At 39.2% G+C, this 17,494-nt stretch overlaps 1 protein-coding gene and 1 long non-coding RNA gene across 3 annotated transcripts in view; both read right to left on the bottom strand.

Annotated features, from left to right (window-relative positions):
• The window catches only part of gart (phosphoribosylglycinamide formyltransferase, phosphoribosylglycinamide synthetase, phosphoribosylaminoimidazole synthetase), a 135,654-nt gene that overhangs the window by 116,598 nt on the left and 1,562 nt on the right, over nucleotides 1–17,494 (bottom strand). The window contains exon 2 of one of the 2 annotated variants that reach the window (XM_022226874.2): nucleotides 11,940–12,090. The exons of the other annotated variant lie outside the window; for it this stretch is intronic. Within the exon in view, the coding sequence (XP_022082566.2) occupies nucleotides 11,940–12,081 (142 nt within the window). The 5' untranslated portion in view covers nucleotides 12,082–12,090. The remainder of the gene's footprint in view (nucleotides 1–11,939; nucleotides 12,091–17,494) is intronic. 2 annotated transcript variants of the gene reach the window in all.
• On the bottom strand, nucleotides 7,690–11,930 carry LOC147796678 (uncharacterized). Its single transcript, XR_015427828.1, has 2 exons — nucleotides 9,356–11,930; nucleotides 7,690–8,612 (listed from the first exon to the last, which is right to left on the bottom strand). It is a non-coding gene; the product is annotated as an uncharacterized LOC147796678 (long non-coding RNA).

Raw genomic sequence — 17,494 nt, 5'->3', positions numbered from 1 at the left:
TCGCTGTCACAGTGGTGAAAACACATGCGCAAAGCTCAATGCATGAAGGCAGAGCTGCGCTGGTTCTCACCACGCTGCACCCATGCAAAAGAGCATGTGATTGAAATGTGCTAACCAGCCTTTACATCCCGGTCGATTAAAACTACATCGGTGTCGTACACCGCAATGCAACCATACAGCTGCAGGTCAAAAAATCATCAATGTTACAAGAGGATTTCTGCAAGTTAATTCATAGAACTTGGTCTCCTGTTTATGTATATATTTTCTGTGCTCACGAGTTTCTGCCACAGCACGTGGTTTATCGCCCACCAGTCTGGATGCATCATGGGCACTTACCACGCGATACAAAAGACATTGCTGGCCAGTTTGCCATCGTGATTACCTTAATAGCATTGTGTGATTTGTCTGTAATTCTTGTGAATTGTCGACTGCAGAAATTTTTACATGTAGTAAGACATGTTTCTATCACTGTTTGAGATAATTTTTGGAAGCTTTCATCACCATTCATGCTATTACATCAGCACAAAAATTGACCAAATAAAATTCGGACCTACCAATGCTATTTTTGAGAGGCATGTAATTCGAAGCAAAAATAGCCTTAACAGTGAATGAGAATAGTGTGCACGTGCGGTATCACGCTGTGCCATGTGCCATGCTATAACGGTACTACAACCCACTAGTCTACTCTGTTTGTGGCATTCACAGTCAGTTATCGCCCTATCACGCATCACATTTCAAAAACACAAGTAAAAACACATCCACAATGACTCAGTTTTTGCAATCTTGCATTTATTATCATGAAAAGCATTACATATTTGATCTAAATTTGAACAGGTACATGTAGGCTTATTCTGAAGTTTTCACTAACCCACCGGATGACGAAGGAGCCAAGTTTAGGTAGCCCGGAGCATTTTTTGCTTGAATTTGTACACCGGGCAATTACTATTTCGAGGTCTGTGGATAAGTTTAAGCTGAACCACTTTAAAGCAGTACCATGAATTCCAAATCCGGACTGCAGGGCGTTATGCAGAATGTTATGGTCTAATACATGTATATCAAAGGCAGCACTCAGATCAAGCAAAAATAATGGTGAAACATTCTATCCACAGCCTTTAACATCATTTTAACCCTTAGCAAGGCTGTCTAGGTGCTGTGATGTTTACATGTACGGGTGTGCATTTGCGGGTATTTTTAGAACCGGGTACCCGTTTTTTGTTAACATCGGGTACCCGGGTACGAGATCGCCTAATAACAAATTGCATTGCGCGCGACCCGGTGGATCATGTACCCGAAACACGGTTCTTTTTGGTACATAGGAAGCAAGCAGAATATTGTTCTAAACGTCGGAGTTAATTTCTCCTACCTTTTTATCAAACGAAATTGTTACCTTCAGTTTGCAAATTTTTTGTGGGTATGAAACAGAAAAACAAATCTTCACGGGGAACGTCAGAAAAGAGAACAGAGCTGCAAACCACCTACATGATACACGCACCTGCAAACGCTCAAAGGAAATGTCCCGGATGCTGCTTGATCACGTACACGCGGAACGCATGTGGCGTGCACAAATGGTGAGCTCTGGTCGTGTCACGTGCGGACCAGATCAGTGCTATGTACGTCACGGGTTAAAAGGCTTACAGTTTTATGTACAAAAATACCACCGTAACTCGAACAATGCCCACACCATTACATCCACTTATTTTGAAGTTTCTGATTAAAAAAAACGCCACCAAAATGCTTCAAACGGCGTTAAAAGTATCGGAAGTCTATATAGGGTCAGGAGTCATCCCAAGTTCATTTCTTTTCTGACGAGGACCAGCACGTTGCATAATTATATATCAACGTAGCTGCAACTGTGTAATCCTGGCTTTCAAGACGCTGAAACTAACCTGACTGCAACGTGGGCCCAATTGCAGTGCCCTTCAGGCAGTCCAATCACTGACACTGCAGCGGCCATGTGACCGTAATAAGAAAGGTCATGTGACCACACATAGGGAAGCCCAAGTGAAAAAAATAGCAGCGCTTCACGTTGTTAAATGACTAAGCAATACGAAAGTTTTGCCACACGAAGGTACGTACCATGATGAAGTGGTTGTCTAATAAATATTTTTTCAGGATAACTCCATTACCCTGAGGTTCAGTTGTCGAGATTTTAATGTATAGTACTTCGACAAGTGACATTTGATTGGCCGACTGTATTATGACTTGCACCTGTCAACATTTCCTTTTTTTCCGAGTGAAAAAATACTTGGATTTGAAATGCTTTAGTACATGTACATACAGAAAACATCATTCTTGCTCTTTTGGTCTATTCCTCATCCACAGTTCCGCTGAATCACTGAGGAAATTCAAGTTGCTTTAATTTAAAAATAATTTTGAAACGGAATATTTCTTGGTATAAAACTTAACTAAACTGGTTCTCTGACTCTTTGGGTTTGTAGCGCACATTTAGTGCTTTGATTGTAAAAAGGGGCCGATCAACCGCACAATTTGTGCGTGATCACTACTTACCGCACGCCGTGTGGAGTCCCAGTACCGCAGGAATATTACACAATCCGCTCTCGCTTCGTCGTCAATCCCGACATAAAGTAATTCTCATTCATATTGTTTTATTTGACAAAAATACTCTTAATTCAAACAGTAAGCACTACTTATTCTGCACAAAAGTCATTTAGGCCGACAGGGTTTGATAGTTACAAATACAGTCATGCAAGTGTACATCAACAGCGCTACCCCCTCATAAGACAAAACTCCTTCGGTCTCTTGTTCATATAGGTTTGGTACAGTCATTTTCCGAGTTCCGGATCGGGAAAATTATTCACTAAGACTGCAGCTAAAAATCCTCAAATTCGATTGAAATATGGTCAGAAGTCAACTTTGTGTTTTGGATATACTTCAATATTTTTTTTTCAAAATCTAAGCTTTTATATTTGGACTCACAGGATCGATCGACGAAAGTGACGATGACACCGTTCCTAGTTCTGGATCGGTTTAGGATCGAGACAAAAACGTCTTCACAAATAAAAAGTAACCATACGAAAAATCCATTTTCAGCCAAAACCATTGTAAAAAGTTGCTTTTCTAATAGAGAATCTTTTAATTTTGAGAAAATTAGATGAAAGATAAGAATTCCAATGAATTAAAAAGATAGAAATTGCGTAAGGTTTGACTCGACTTTTCAACTGTACAGTGAGCTATCAACGTTACCCTCCCCGCGCCGCACAGTTGACGAACCTATTACGTCACGTACATTTCTGCTGCGCCCGTGTAATTAAGTTCGCAACGACTTTGCGTGGTAACGCCGCGCGATCCGAGAGTAGGGGAAAAGCTTGCAGTTTTCGGTAAATTACAAAAACGGAAACTCTAAAAAAGTCATTTTGATTAAGCAGACAATAGATGCAAAGGTTTATATGACTATTCAATTTAAAGAAATATTTAAAATCACACGTAGCGAGTGACCTATCACCCGTGAATTTTAGTGTTTTTTTTCGCTCTTGTGAACTAGGAAATTCCGGAACTAGGAAAACGACTTGCGGTACAATGGGCGGAGTGGGTAACAAAATTAGCTGTCGATCTCCGAATTCAAGTTTCATGTATGACCACGGGACCGGGTTTTCATCGGCACGGTTGTTTTTCATGAAGTCTGTCCTTCAGTAAGAAATTTCACAGACATTTTATGCATGAATGTTTGTTCCTAATTTAGTTACTTTTTTACGGGTACCCGGCCCGGAAAAATGGAACCGGGTTTTGAAATCGACGGGCGGGTACCCGGGTACCCGGCACAGGCCTAGTACGATGTGCATGAAGTTGATGCGAAGAGAAAAATCCTACGGTGTGCACTTTCACGAGGGGCTCACGAATATAGCACAAAAGAGGGTGTACCATCTCGGCTGATGTCAAAAGCTCAATCCAGAGGCAGCAAAACATTTCAGAAACGTTACCGTAAAAAATGACGGACATCCCGAAGTTGCTGTAATCGGTATTTTGGACTGGAGCCTGTGGAACTGTACTTGATGAATATATATACATGTATGTAACTGTTCAAGTCGTAGAAGGATGATAGTTTGGGGCTGTCTTTTGCTCTCTTTTTGTAAGCTCATGCTGTACATGGTTTTTGATTTTACAAGCTGCATTGAATTGATAACATTGACAGAATCACCAATGATTTCCACAACTGCTGACTTTGGGACTGGGGCACATATTTCAATTTCATGTTTGTGGTTTTAAAGTATCACCATCTGTCACCACTGATAAATCTGTTCAAAAATTATGGGGGGAACAGGGTTCTAGCCAGGCATTCAAAAGTATATTGGACTGATACACTGTGAAGAAAACCGACACGCTCTCAACCCTAAGATACGCACTCGATATGCTTCTGTTTTCTGAGGAAAAGCACTAATATTAAGTTTTAAAACTACTGTATTCAGAGATTTGAAAAATTTCTTTAAAAACGGACAGTTTCCAGAATATCTGCAAAATGCACCAAAATCAACAACAATTCCACAAAGTGAAACACGGTAGGGCCATGTACATGTATACACGTACACACGCATCATAAGTTTTCACTGCCCTGTTGACAAACATGGTTGAGAATTCATGTACAGTATGCATGATAATGTTCCCGCCGTGCTGCTGACAAAGTAACAGCAAGAGTAGACAGTTCAAGAGCCACACTACAACTCCAGATTCCACATGCACGGTATACAGCCACAATGGCATGACTGGCAGCCGGGTAGTTGTCCAGTCGCCTTGAAAACTATCAAAATGTCTTTGATGAAGTCACAAAACTTGTAGTCTTTTCGAATGCACTGATTTTGATGGTTATTTTGATATACTTTGTTGTGGTTAACATGGACGAGTTTTATAAGACCGCGCCTGGCACACACAATCAGTACGTGCATACCACATACATGTACCAGCCCAGCCACAGTATGTCATGTTTTGTGTCCCTGGGTCTCTTAGCATGAAGTGTGGAACAGACCATTTTCCTTCATATTTTCGGTATTGTCAATCGTTGTCATTAATTTTTGGTAGCGTACATGTACATGTATGTTCGTTATATTAAGACCAAACTTTTTATTATTTTCGGCACAAATATTCGCTTTTACACTGAGGGGAAACTGTTATTTCCTGTTAATTTACTTGTAACTGTTCAAAAACATATGGGATATAACAAAATATGGCAAAAATTTTAAAAAAAGTTCTCCTTCCATTCATGCCTGTAAAACTAGGGTTGGAAGGTCAAAAATTTTTGGGGGGGTCCATATTTTTGCACTGATTCCATGGCATGAATGGAGAAGAAAGCTACCAAAAATTGCCCCCAAAAAGATAAAAACTTGCCTTAATCTACATAAAAATTTCCAGTCAACAATTCTTAAGAATTATGGACAAATCATCCCACTATGCACAACGCTAGTCAGGTAATCACAACGGCAAACTGGCCAACAATGTCTTGTATAGCGTGGTAAGTGAGCATGATGCATCCAGAGGGTATAAACCATGGACCGCCGCAAGAAATTTTGTGGAAACACAACCGCTTGAAGTACGAGCAAAGCAACCTCATTAAATTCACAGAAAATACATCAATAGACAAGAGACCAATTTCTGTGAATTAACTTGCAGAAATCTTCATGCAACATTGATTTTCGCTGTGCAACTATAGGGTTGCATGCATGTACGGTCAGTGAAGTATAATGATGCTATTTTAACCAGAATGTATACATTGGTTGCCACATTTTCATCACGTTCTTGTGCGTATGTTTTTTCACCACCGCGACAGCGAAACGCGAAGGGAACTCATGAAAATAATGGAAGTTTCTTTTTGAAAGTTGCAAATGTAAGTAGAAAACATCTAAATAAAAGCATTTTAACGTGAAAAAGAGGTGTTCAGATGTGTTTTGTAGACAGACATGATGACAGAATTTTGCGAAAAAGCATTCGTTTTGTTCGCTTTTTTTTGCTTCTTCTTCCTGTTTCTTCTTCTGCTCAGAAGCCTGTTTGTTTTGTACATGTTTATTCTACCGGTGACTTTAATGATTTTGCAACTTTGGGTCATCATCAAACTTACATGTATACCAATGATGAACCCTTATGCAAAGATGGTCCTAGAAACATGATGTCATGATGATGTCATCAAGTGATTTATTATTGATTTTAAAGCCGATTGCCTTTGTACACATTTTTGAGGCACTATTTTTGTACCTTAGTAATCGTTGATTGTCGTCAAACTTGCAGCAAGTACTAACTATAAAATGAGGATAATTCTGAAATATTTACGTCATGATATCATCACATGATTTATTATTAAATTTTGAATATTTAAATATTCAGTTAAATTTATAAAAATCCATATAAAATCAACCGTGGCCTCCCGCGACATTCTGTTTGCAGCAAGTGCCAGGATAAAATGTGGTCTTCAATTCATCTCATGTGGGTCAAATCATGTGACCCTTCCTTCCTGTCAAAACCGGAAGTGGTCTTATTGTTTAAAAGTGGTAATAGTTATCGAGTTGTTTTCAACGGTATTAGTCTGTTGGGGTATAGTATTTTTCAACTTATCTACTAATGACGTCACCTAATTGACCAGCGCCCTCTAGCGACAGGTTAAAAATTCCAAAAAATGAATTTTGAATGGATGTCTGTGGCAAAGTTTGTCCGAATCGCCTGGAAATTGATGTAGATGACCATCTTTACCCAGTCACCACATGTGTGAAGTTTGGGGCTGATGACGTCATCAGACCGGAAGTTACAATAAAAACTTCTTTATTCTTCAAAACTTGGTAAAAAATCAACTGTAAGAGATATAAGCGTGAATTGTGCATGAGATGACAGCTAAAATATTGGAGTCAGCTGCATGAAGTGCATAACTGGTATACTTTTTCACACATGTGAAGCGCCGTTGACAAAAACCCCTAAAATATAAATTGCCAACTCAAAAGTTCCATTCGTATGCAGGGCATATATGCTCCTGTGTGTGTGTGGATGCCCAATATCTGCCTGCAACATAGACGGGCGCACAGTGCGTAGGACATTATACTCGGGACTTGGCAAAATGCCGACCACATGCTGTCGAGAGCAGATCGCACAGTATGGAACGCCAAAAGGGACAAATGTTTAAGATATGTGTAAGGACACAATACTGGCTAACAAAAATGGGACACATACGTAAAAATTCAATCTAGTGAAAGGGTTTAATTTACTTTTAAACTATGACAATGGACCACCCTCTATCAGAAAATAGCAATGGGAAGATAATCGGCCCAAGAAATTTTCTTCCATGCAGTGCTTTCTGTAGAGGGGGGCCTCATAAGTTAACGTTGGTTACGGTGTCCACTTTGCAGTCAACCATGCAATAATAAAAGTCAAAGAAAAACAATGTGGAGTTGTATTGTTGTGGTTAAGCTTTTCCTCCTTTCTGAAAGTCATCTTTAAAAAAAATGTTAATTGTTACTAATTTTACAATATCTTAATAAGGTGGACACCGTAACTAACGTTAACAAGTGTACTTTTTCACACACAACAATTTTAAATGATTTGCAGTTTGATGACTTGAGGAAAACAGCTGGTTGCGAAGCTTGCAAGTACTTCAAAGAGGACATTATCATTGACAACCAAAGAACAGATACCCTCAATTTCAAAGATCTTTGTCCTGTAGTTTAACGTTAGTTACAAAAATGACACGGACACCAAAAATTTCGAATCAAAGCTAACATTTCATGTGACAAGTTTATTATGACTTGCTTTACTGGAGCCCTCAAGGTAGTTGCCTCACCTTCAGAAAATTGCCTATGTTACTATGTGCAGGTGTTAATACATGCACATGCTTTTTCATTTCTTGGGAGCATCTCTGTGATCTACATATCTGATAAGCCACTTCAGCCTATTTTTAGATGCCCTATATGCATGCAAGAAGGTTGCACATGAGCTTCACAGAAGTTGAAATCTTTGACATTGTGAACTTAAGTACATGTACATGTGTATGTATATTTAAATGTGCACCATTTGCAACATTAAACAATTCTGAGGAACAAGTAAATTGAGTCAATGACTATTTTATTTTTCATTCTAATCTTGTTTCTTCAAAACTGTATTTCATTGTGGAGGCTATACACTGACGATCCCATCTGAAGAACATGGCACATCTCATTAAATGAATTTCATTGAATTCATTCAGTTCGTGCCACCTGGGTGACTCATCTTTGCTGAAAAACTGATGAACTTTTGACTACAGACCTTAGACAAACCTCTGATGACATACATGTACTTAGACAAAACTACTTTTGGCAATAAACGTTTGAAAATACTTATTAGCATAGTCACTGTATAGTGCATTAATTTTACCTACTTCTTTGCTGTCCAAGTGAAAGTAACGCAAAGATGGATCTGGAATAAGTGAACTTGGATTAACAACACACAGAATGAATTTCCTGTTAACGGTCAGATCTTTTTCCCAAACAAAACTTTGCTTATTTTTATTTGGACGATCCATGCAGTATATAACTGCCAGTTCATCACTAATGATGCGCTTGATGGCACGTGGATACCATGTATCCTCAAATGCGACTACAACTATATCCCCTGCAGTGAGCTGGCGATCGGCAGGCTCTTGTGGGGTCCTGAAATTACAGAAATGGCAACAGGAATGATTGAAATCGAATAATCTTTGATTTAATTACTACTAAAGCTTCTTTCACAAGGACATGTGAATCTACAGACATATAATCTGATCCAACCATTGAATCTTTTTCTCCTTTCTGGCTTCTGAAATAAGATAGAAGAAAAATAAAATTTAAATAGAACAATTTTTTAACATAACCGGCAGTGGCTTGATTTGTAGAAACATAAAAAAAAAACTCTAACAAGACCCCAGGGGTTCCACAAAGGCAAGTTCCCCTATCTGTGTAAACATCACTTGCCTACGTGTTACATCAACTTCGCTCCATTTACTTTTAATTCACTGCGAACTCGCCCCCATACTATTGGATGACAAATGGGGCGAATTTTAATACGAATGGGGCGAAGTCGAAAGTGCCGGTGTGTAACGAACGTGAAACACTGATGATTTCGTGAACTTTGCAAGGCTATTCTTTAAGTTTGTTCATTTTTGTGATGGACTTTAGCTTAAAAAGTGTAAATTATTTGTCGTTTTGCAATTTCAAGAGGGACTTCAGATGTTTACTATTTTTTTCTTCCGTTCGTTAAACATGGACACGATTCACACGAAACCATCCAAGCGGTCCGCTACAAAGCCCAAAAATCACCCATTGACTATCCATTAAAATCTTCCCTTTTACAATGCCATCTGACCTCTTTTCACAAAAAAATACAGAAAATAAAATCTATTTAAGTTGATCCAAACCTTTTGGCTGCTCTTTTTCCGGATATTGGCTGCTCTTTTCCTGATTGTTGGAGGGAAAGCTGTCATGCGCAGCAACTTTCTCCGTTCGTTACAAAGAGACGCGTAAGCAGCGCGCGGTGGACACGGTGCTTAAAATAGCTTTATCTCGGAAAAGACGTAATCGAGCCTAAAACAATTGACCTTTAGGTCATCCATGCAGGGTATCATTGCACGTGTACGACCACTAGTCAGACTGCGTTGATCACCAGTTAAAACATGTGGACATTTTACGTTAGTTACAAAGTGGACACGAAAATTATAGCGATCGATGTGTTGATGTTTTCTCATCCTCGAGGGTAATTATGGTCTAGCACACATTTTACATGATGTTTATTAAGCTCATTTCGAATAAAAATGGCTTTTACAGGTAAGGGTGAGGCTTGTAAATGATGATTCTGGCCCTTTTCGTCATTGTATGGTGTGGTGGACACGATGTGAAACGAACGTTAACGCAGGTTCAGCTGCCATTTTGGAGCGTGGATTTATTTATTTATTTTTTGTAAAGGGTCAAAATATTACTTCATTGCTTTACTCAAAAAATATGACCATTGTGATAAAATACGTGAGCTATAAGTAAAGTAGTTGAGCTCATTAAATTTTGTTCAAGCAATGTCCCATTTTTGGGCGCCATTTTGAACTAAAATTTGCTCTTCAACGTGAATAAAAATTATAGACTCGCATTTACACTGAATTATTTATCTTTATTTATCTCTCAAATACATGTACAACTATAATCTCAAGCAAACATAGCTTGAAAATGGTTACATCATCTGATAAATTAAAGTTCATTTTTTTCATCATGAAAGTTGGCCAGTATTGTGACCTTACACATATCTAATCTGTGCCTTTTCAGCGATAAGTATAATGTTTTGTATTGTATATTGTATTGTACATGTCTTAGTGGGTTAAAACCTTGCAGGTAGTTAGGAAGGGAAGGTTTACAAATGGAAATTGACCTAAAGTGATGACATTACCATCAGCAGACAAGTCAAGTGACATGAAATGGTGCCTCATTTAAAGTACTATATCTCCTGAAGTGTATATCCAATTTGGTTCAAACCTTGCAGATATCTTGAAAAGGGAGTGCTTTGGAGGAAATTTGACCTCATGTGATAGACTTCATCAGGAGACAAGTCACGCGACATTAAAGATGCATATCTAATTCTAAAAGGGTACATGATGGTTGATGTTTAGAATGAAAAATGAGAAGTTTATGCCTATTTGAGAACAGAGCATAAGGCTTTTCCGCATTTTCAATGTTGTTTATAAAAGAGAATAAGGATTTCAAAAATGGACGTTAAATATCACATTATTTTTGTCCATAACACTTCCCTTTCTAACGATCTTCAAAGTTCAATTCAAGCTCAGAAAGACATAGGGCTTCAAACATTGCACCTTTAATGTCACACGACTTGTCATTCAATCAATCCATCATCACATGAGGTCAATTTTTGTCTGCAACCCTTCCTTTTCTAGTTTTCTGCATAGTTTCAACTTGATGGGATACATACTTCGGGAGATATAGGGTTTTAAGCATGCACTTTTCAGGTCATGTGACTTGGCAACTAATGAAGTTATCATCACGGTTCGTTTTCGTCTATCCCTTCCTTTTCTAGTTACCTGCAAAGTTTCAGCCCAATCGGACACGTACATGTACTTCAGGAGACATAGGGCTTTTAAGAGTGCACATTTAATGTCACATGACTTGGCACCTGATGACATCATCATCACATGAGGGCAATTTTCATCTACAGTGTATCCCTTCCCTTTCTAGAAATCTGCGAGTTTCGACCGGATGGGACATTTACTTAAGGAGATATAGGGTTCTAAGAATGCACATTTAACATCTTGTGACTTGGCACCTCATGACGTCATCATCACCTGGTCCGTTTTGTCTTTGGTACATCCCTTTTGAAATATCTGCAAAGTTTCAACCCAATTTGCACCTTAAATGCCATGTCACATGGTGACGCCATGATGATGATTTTTTCTTGGACCCTGTCTACCCTGAGGAGTGAGTGTGGACCTAATACAATGTATTGACTCAGATCGAAAAGGGCCTTAGTCTTGCTGTTGAAAAACGTGTACGAAAATATGGGAAAATATTGAATATTATAAATTCCACAATAAATCAGGTGATGACGTCATTATGACACCCTCGCCATAAATTACTCAAGTGTGTAAAGTTTTAAAGTCATATGACTTTGTTTAATGCCCCAAGACATGATGAGAAAAAGGGCTGAAGTTTCACTCACCATGTGTGGCTGTTAAATAAATCAGGTGATGACATCATCATGACGTCATGTTTCGTGAAACACCTTTGCTATAAGTTACTTACGTGTATAAAGTTTTAAAGTCATATGACTTTGTCTGATGCTCAAAGAGGTGACAAGAAAAAGTGGGGAAGACCAAGAAGAAAAAAAAAGAAAAAGGTAGAAAAACAAAGCCTTTGCCGCATAGCGTACTATGTGGAAGAATACTATGGTATGTGGAAAAGCCAACTACATGTACACATCAAAACAAGGGGAAAAAACAAATAACTCACTTGTATTGGTCACCTTAGTTATGGAAGTTCCAGCATTACCAGGTGCCACAAAAACTTGAGACACCCGCTCTGATTGGGCAAGCTTCCAGGCTAAGGCATGCTCTCTCCCTCCACTTCCAAGAACAAGTACTCTGTCTCCCATGATATTAATCTAAAAAAAATTAGAACTGTGTTACACAAAGGACATATGCATTTGTTCTAACCACTTGCCTACAGTGTTATTCCATGCTCCTAGGCACGGTATTTTTTGGGCTTAACACTGACTTTCAAAATGACATTCATGTTTCACAGCCACAGCCTTACAAAGTTAGACTGAGGTGGTTATTTGTTCAAGATTTATGTGATATTTCTTACCATATCATTGCTTTTTTGAAACTCCAAGACAATGAGGGTGGAGTGGCAAGAATAGACATCAGGCAGCACTATGTACATGTATGCATGTACAGAATTTGCTAGTACTTACCTAAACATTGCCTATGCTATGACACAGGGAGTCCCTGAGTATTTATAATGTACAAGTTATCCAGTGTACAGGTTAAGTATGAAATGTTCACTTACATTTGCAGCTTACATGTAGGCCAGAAGCCACTCAGGGGTAATTGGGTCCAAGAGATGCATTTTTGGAAAATTGTCATTGAAGGGACATGCAAGCATTGACACAATACAAACGCACATGAATCGGTTCAGTGCATAGAAAAGAGTTTCATATCCGGATATCAATTGACAGCCTATGCAAAACCCTATGAGGCTGATTTGAAAAATTGTATTTTCTGAGCTATGATTTGATATTTTTTCTTTCTTATCCTTGGCATTATATCGAAACTAATGGACCTTGCAGAGTATAACAGTAGAAGTACAGAACTCTAGCCCTAGATTACGGCCAGTCTAGAGGACTACCTCCATATCCTGGCCCCAGACTAACTCCCCAAAAGTGAAGACTTTGTGAAAAGCTTCCTACATGTATGAGCCACATTTTTCTCATAAGGCTTCATGGAATGGGTCATCATTGATTGATCATTGAATTGGTTGAATGGCAGTGCTAAGGAATGTTAAACAGGAGTGAACTGAAATACATGCAATGATTGGGATCAAGTGTGAAATCACTGCCATATGCATGACGCTACTGATGTGCACACCATTCGTTCATCTGATCCCTGCTGCGCTGCATAACCACATGGCTCATAAAAATACCTGACAGCTGTTTCTTTCAATACATTGATATTGATAGCTTTCACGTGTACACAATGCTTCATCATGGGTGATACGAAGTCACTGATAGAACAGCAGTTGTGATCAATGTGTTTATCACTGTCTGGTTCCAGGGCCAAACAGATCCCGACTGTGTTTAATCATTTGTTCAACAATCGGGAACCGATAAAGGTGGTATTAAAACTAATGGCCATGCTGAGACTACAAAAAAGAAACCAAAATATCACAGAAACAGTTGGAAAATCGCCCGAAATGTCGAATTGATTACCAGTTGATTGAAGCCTTATAAGCAAAATGTACATGTACTTACAGAGCTGCATGTCTGGAACCTTGAGTTTATGGCACCTGCAGCGTAGCTGTGTGAATGGACTGATACCAGCTGGACATGCAATATGCAAGCGCTGCACGAGTTGTAACTTAGTGGCTGTGTCAGCCACGCCCAAAAACGAAAACTGTTGTCACCACATGGAGATTCTAATCACCTGGCCAGTTCAGTTCCCGGTTATGCCTAAACCTGTAGATTGTTTTATGGTAGCTAATACATTCCTCAGGTCCCCTCTAACTACATTTCATTATGCTGCTGTGGACTTGTAAGTAGTACCAGGTCACAACCCAAAAAGCCAGCCAGTCAGAACGTGTTTGTAAACAACACATCCAGTTCCTGATAGTGACCATATGGGCTCCTTAGGGGTGACTAATTTTTCAAGATTTTTAACTCGGCAGTGGTTGGGGCCTGGCCAATGGGAGTTTACAGGCTTGTGGTGTCAAATGTATGCCTGGGGTGAGGATTCAAAAACTCTTTGTCAAGTTGGCCCACTGAAAAAAGTTATGACCATATTTGGTGATATGTGTCGATATCTATCCCCGTGCCATTAACACCAGGGTTAAACCCCCCCTCCGAAAATGCTTGAACTGACGTGTGGAACTAGCTCAGCCACTGTCCCACTGTCGCAGCCACATGTACATGTAGAGCTTAAAGTGTACAGTATAGAGCAATCATTGAATGGTGAGTAAATCTCTGATTTTTCAAAATATGATCGGTCTTATGGTCTGAAAACCACCGTTACACAGTGAGCTACGGGTTACTCATGGTTACTCTCACAGGGAAATTCAACTGAAAGTGGAATTTGCATCACCAGATAATTTACCTCAAAGGCTCAATTCTACAATTTTAGATCTGATATTGAAATTTTACCTATAGAGTATTGTTTTTCTGGTAATACAAAAACCATTTACTGAGCTGAAAGTTGATCAGGGTTGTTCCTCAGATAGGCACCCTCCTGGTATCCACCACATAGCACATTTACCACTTTGCCCATTTGCCACTTCACCCATGCGCCACCTCGCCCACGTGCCACTTTGCCATGTTTGCCTCGGCGCCACTTCACCCATTGCTTTTGTCAAAATTTAAAAGAGAGGAAAACACAAAAAGCAACTACCCAACCCCTACTGAATCCATTCTGATAACCAGCAGAGGTCAAATAGGAATCCTAGGATATAGTGAAGTTTGAAACTATGGAGGTATTCTTTGATGTAAAACCCCTGCCAAGCTAAAAGCAGGCACGGTGCCTGAAGCAAGAACTGAGCATGGGATTGCTGGGAAACCGAGTGATTCCTGTGACAACATGAAGTATATTCCAAATTTGGACATGAAATGATAAAAAAATTAAGGAATATTTCAGTGAGTTAAATAACAGAGTTAAGAGTTGTCTTCACACATCTAAATGTACATGTAGGTACATTTTTCTGTTTTAATAAGGTCTCAGTGCATGCTGCTGTGAAACTTCAGAGCACTGCAACAGAAACCAACTTCACATGTACATGCTTTTATCGTGTAGGGGTCTTGATGTTTTGATTGTTGTATCCAAAACACTGCATGCAATCTGTTAAGAAACATGCAGAGATTTGTCGGTTTAATAATGACAGGCCTACATGTACTTCCATGTGAATTGGGGTGTGCATTAGGAATATTACAGTGAAAAATATGCTATGGGTGAAGTGGCAAATGGGCAAAGTGCCAAATGGGCAAAAATCGGTGAAGTGCTTGTGGGAGAAGTGACCTTAACATCACCATTCTGGGTCTTGCTAATCACACTCGACACAATAATAACATCATTACAACGTCAAACCTCTAAAATACATGTACATCTTAAATCAACTAAAGAAGCATGGAACTGTAATACTTGGGCCAAGTGAAAAGCTTCAGTGGTTTGAGGTTACTTCACAATTTTGAAAATGGAGTTGTTTCACATAAAAAAAAAAAATCTCTAAGCAGGGGAATAGGTGGGAAAATTCCTGATCTGAATGTTCTAGTTCAGTTCCCCACCAGATTCATACAACCGCCCTCTACTGGTTTATCGTATAATATCACCACCCTTAGCATAATGGTATAGTCGGAGCTGCCCTGGAGGCAACATGGCTGCCAATTTCGGAGCTGTTCGGAGGAGGCAAATTTAAACAATTTGTGGTTCAGCCAAAATATCCTTTTGGCAAACACGTTTTTGTCCAATAAGCCTACTGCTTCTTTGAATTTAGAACATGTTTTAGAGGTGTTGAATGTGTGTGAATAGTGTGTTGACAGTATTGTAGGCCTGTACTGGGTATCCGGGTACCCGCCCGTCGATATGAAAACCCGGTTCCATTTTTTCGGGCTGGGTACCCGAAAAAAAAGTAAATCAATTCGGAACAGAAATCTGTGTATAAAATTTCTGTGAAATATCGTACTTTCGCGACTTGCTGAAAAATCACTGTGCCGCTGAAAACCCGGTTCCTTGGTCATAGGGCCTACACACATGTACATGAAACTTCAGTGTGGAGATCGACAGCTACATGTACTTTTGTTATCCACACGTACCGCCCGTTGTACTGCAGTCATTTTCCTAGTTCTGGATTGTTCCTAGTTCACAAAAGCGAAAAACGACACTCACTACATGTGATTTCAAATACTTTTTTATATTGAATAATCATATAAACTTTTGCATGTGATGTCTGCTTAATCAAAATAACTTTTAGAGTTTCCGTTTTTTGTTGATTGAACGAAAAATGAAGCTTTTTCCCTACTTTCGGATCACGCGGCGTTACCATGCAAATTTGTTGCGAACTCAACTACACGGGCGCCGTAGAAATGTGACATAATGGGTTCGTCAACCGTGTGTCCAAATACAACAGCTTAGATTTTGAAAAAAATTTAGGTACTATTTCCAACACAAAGTTGACTTCTGACCATATTTCACTCGATTTAAGGATTCTTGTTGCTGCAATCTTACTGAATCATTTTCACGATAGGGAACTAGGAAAATGACTGTACCCGTACTAAACCTACGAACAACAGACCGAAGGAATTTTGTCTTCTGAGGTGGAAGCGCTGTTGATGTACAATTGCATGACTGTATTTGTAACTTATAAACCTGTCGGCCAAAATGACTTTTATGTTTGAGTTAATAGTATTTTTGTCAAATATAACAATATGAATGAAAATTACTTTATGTCGGGATTGACGACGAAGCGAGAGTGGACTGTGTAATAAACCAGCAGGACTGAGACTCCACACGTGCAGTAAATAGTGATCACCCACAAATTGGGCAGTTGATCGGCCTCTTATTATTAGCTGGTAACCAAAGCACTGAATGAGCTCCATAAACTCAAAGAGTCAGAGAACCAGTTTAGTTTTTGATACCAGGAAATATTCCATAGTTCATTCAAACTTTAGTTTCAAAATTACTTTTAAATTAAAGCAATATGAAGTTCCTCAGTTATTCAGCAGAACTGTGGATGAGCAATTGAACAAAAAGCAGGAAGGATGTTTTCTGTATGCACAAAAGCATTTCAAATCTCAGTGTTTCAATCAAAAACAGGGAAATGCTGACAGGTCACAATACAGTCGGCCAGTCAAATACCACTTGTTCAAGTACTTATACATTAAAATCTTGACAATTCAAACATCAGGGGAATAGAGTTATCCTAAAAAAATGATTTATTAAAATAGACCACTTTATCATGGTACCTTGATGTGGCAAAACTGTCATATCACTTAGTCTTGTTTACAACGTGAAGTGCTGCACTTAGTCCTATTTTTTTTACTTGGGTTCCCTATGTGTGGTCACATAACCTTTCCTTTTGTGATCACATGGCCGCTGCAGTGTCAGCAATTGGACTGCCTGAAGGGGACTTCAGTTGCGCCCGCATTAGCAGTCAGGTTAGCTTCAGTAGCTCGAAAGCAAGGAATGCAGTTTCAGGTAACATTGATTTATGCAACATGCACACAACTGGTCCCCATGAGAAAAGAAATGCACTTGGCAGTGATGACTTCTAACCCTATTTAGACTTCCAATACTTTCAACGCTGTT

The sequence above is a fragment of the Acanthaster planci genome, linkage group LG15 (genome assembly GCF_054643075.1).
Source record: "Acanthaster planci isolate LZ-2023a linkage group LG15, COTS_SCS, whole genome shotgun sequence".
In the NCBI taxonomy this organism is placed as follows: Eukaryota; Metazoa; Echinodermata; class Asteroidea; order Valvatida; family Acanthasteridae; genus Acanthaster; species Acanthaster planci.
The sequence above is the reverse complement of the archived record's forward strand: the minus strand, read 5'-3'. Positions and strand labels throughout refer to the sequence as shown.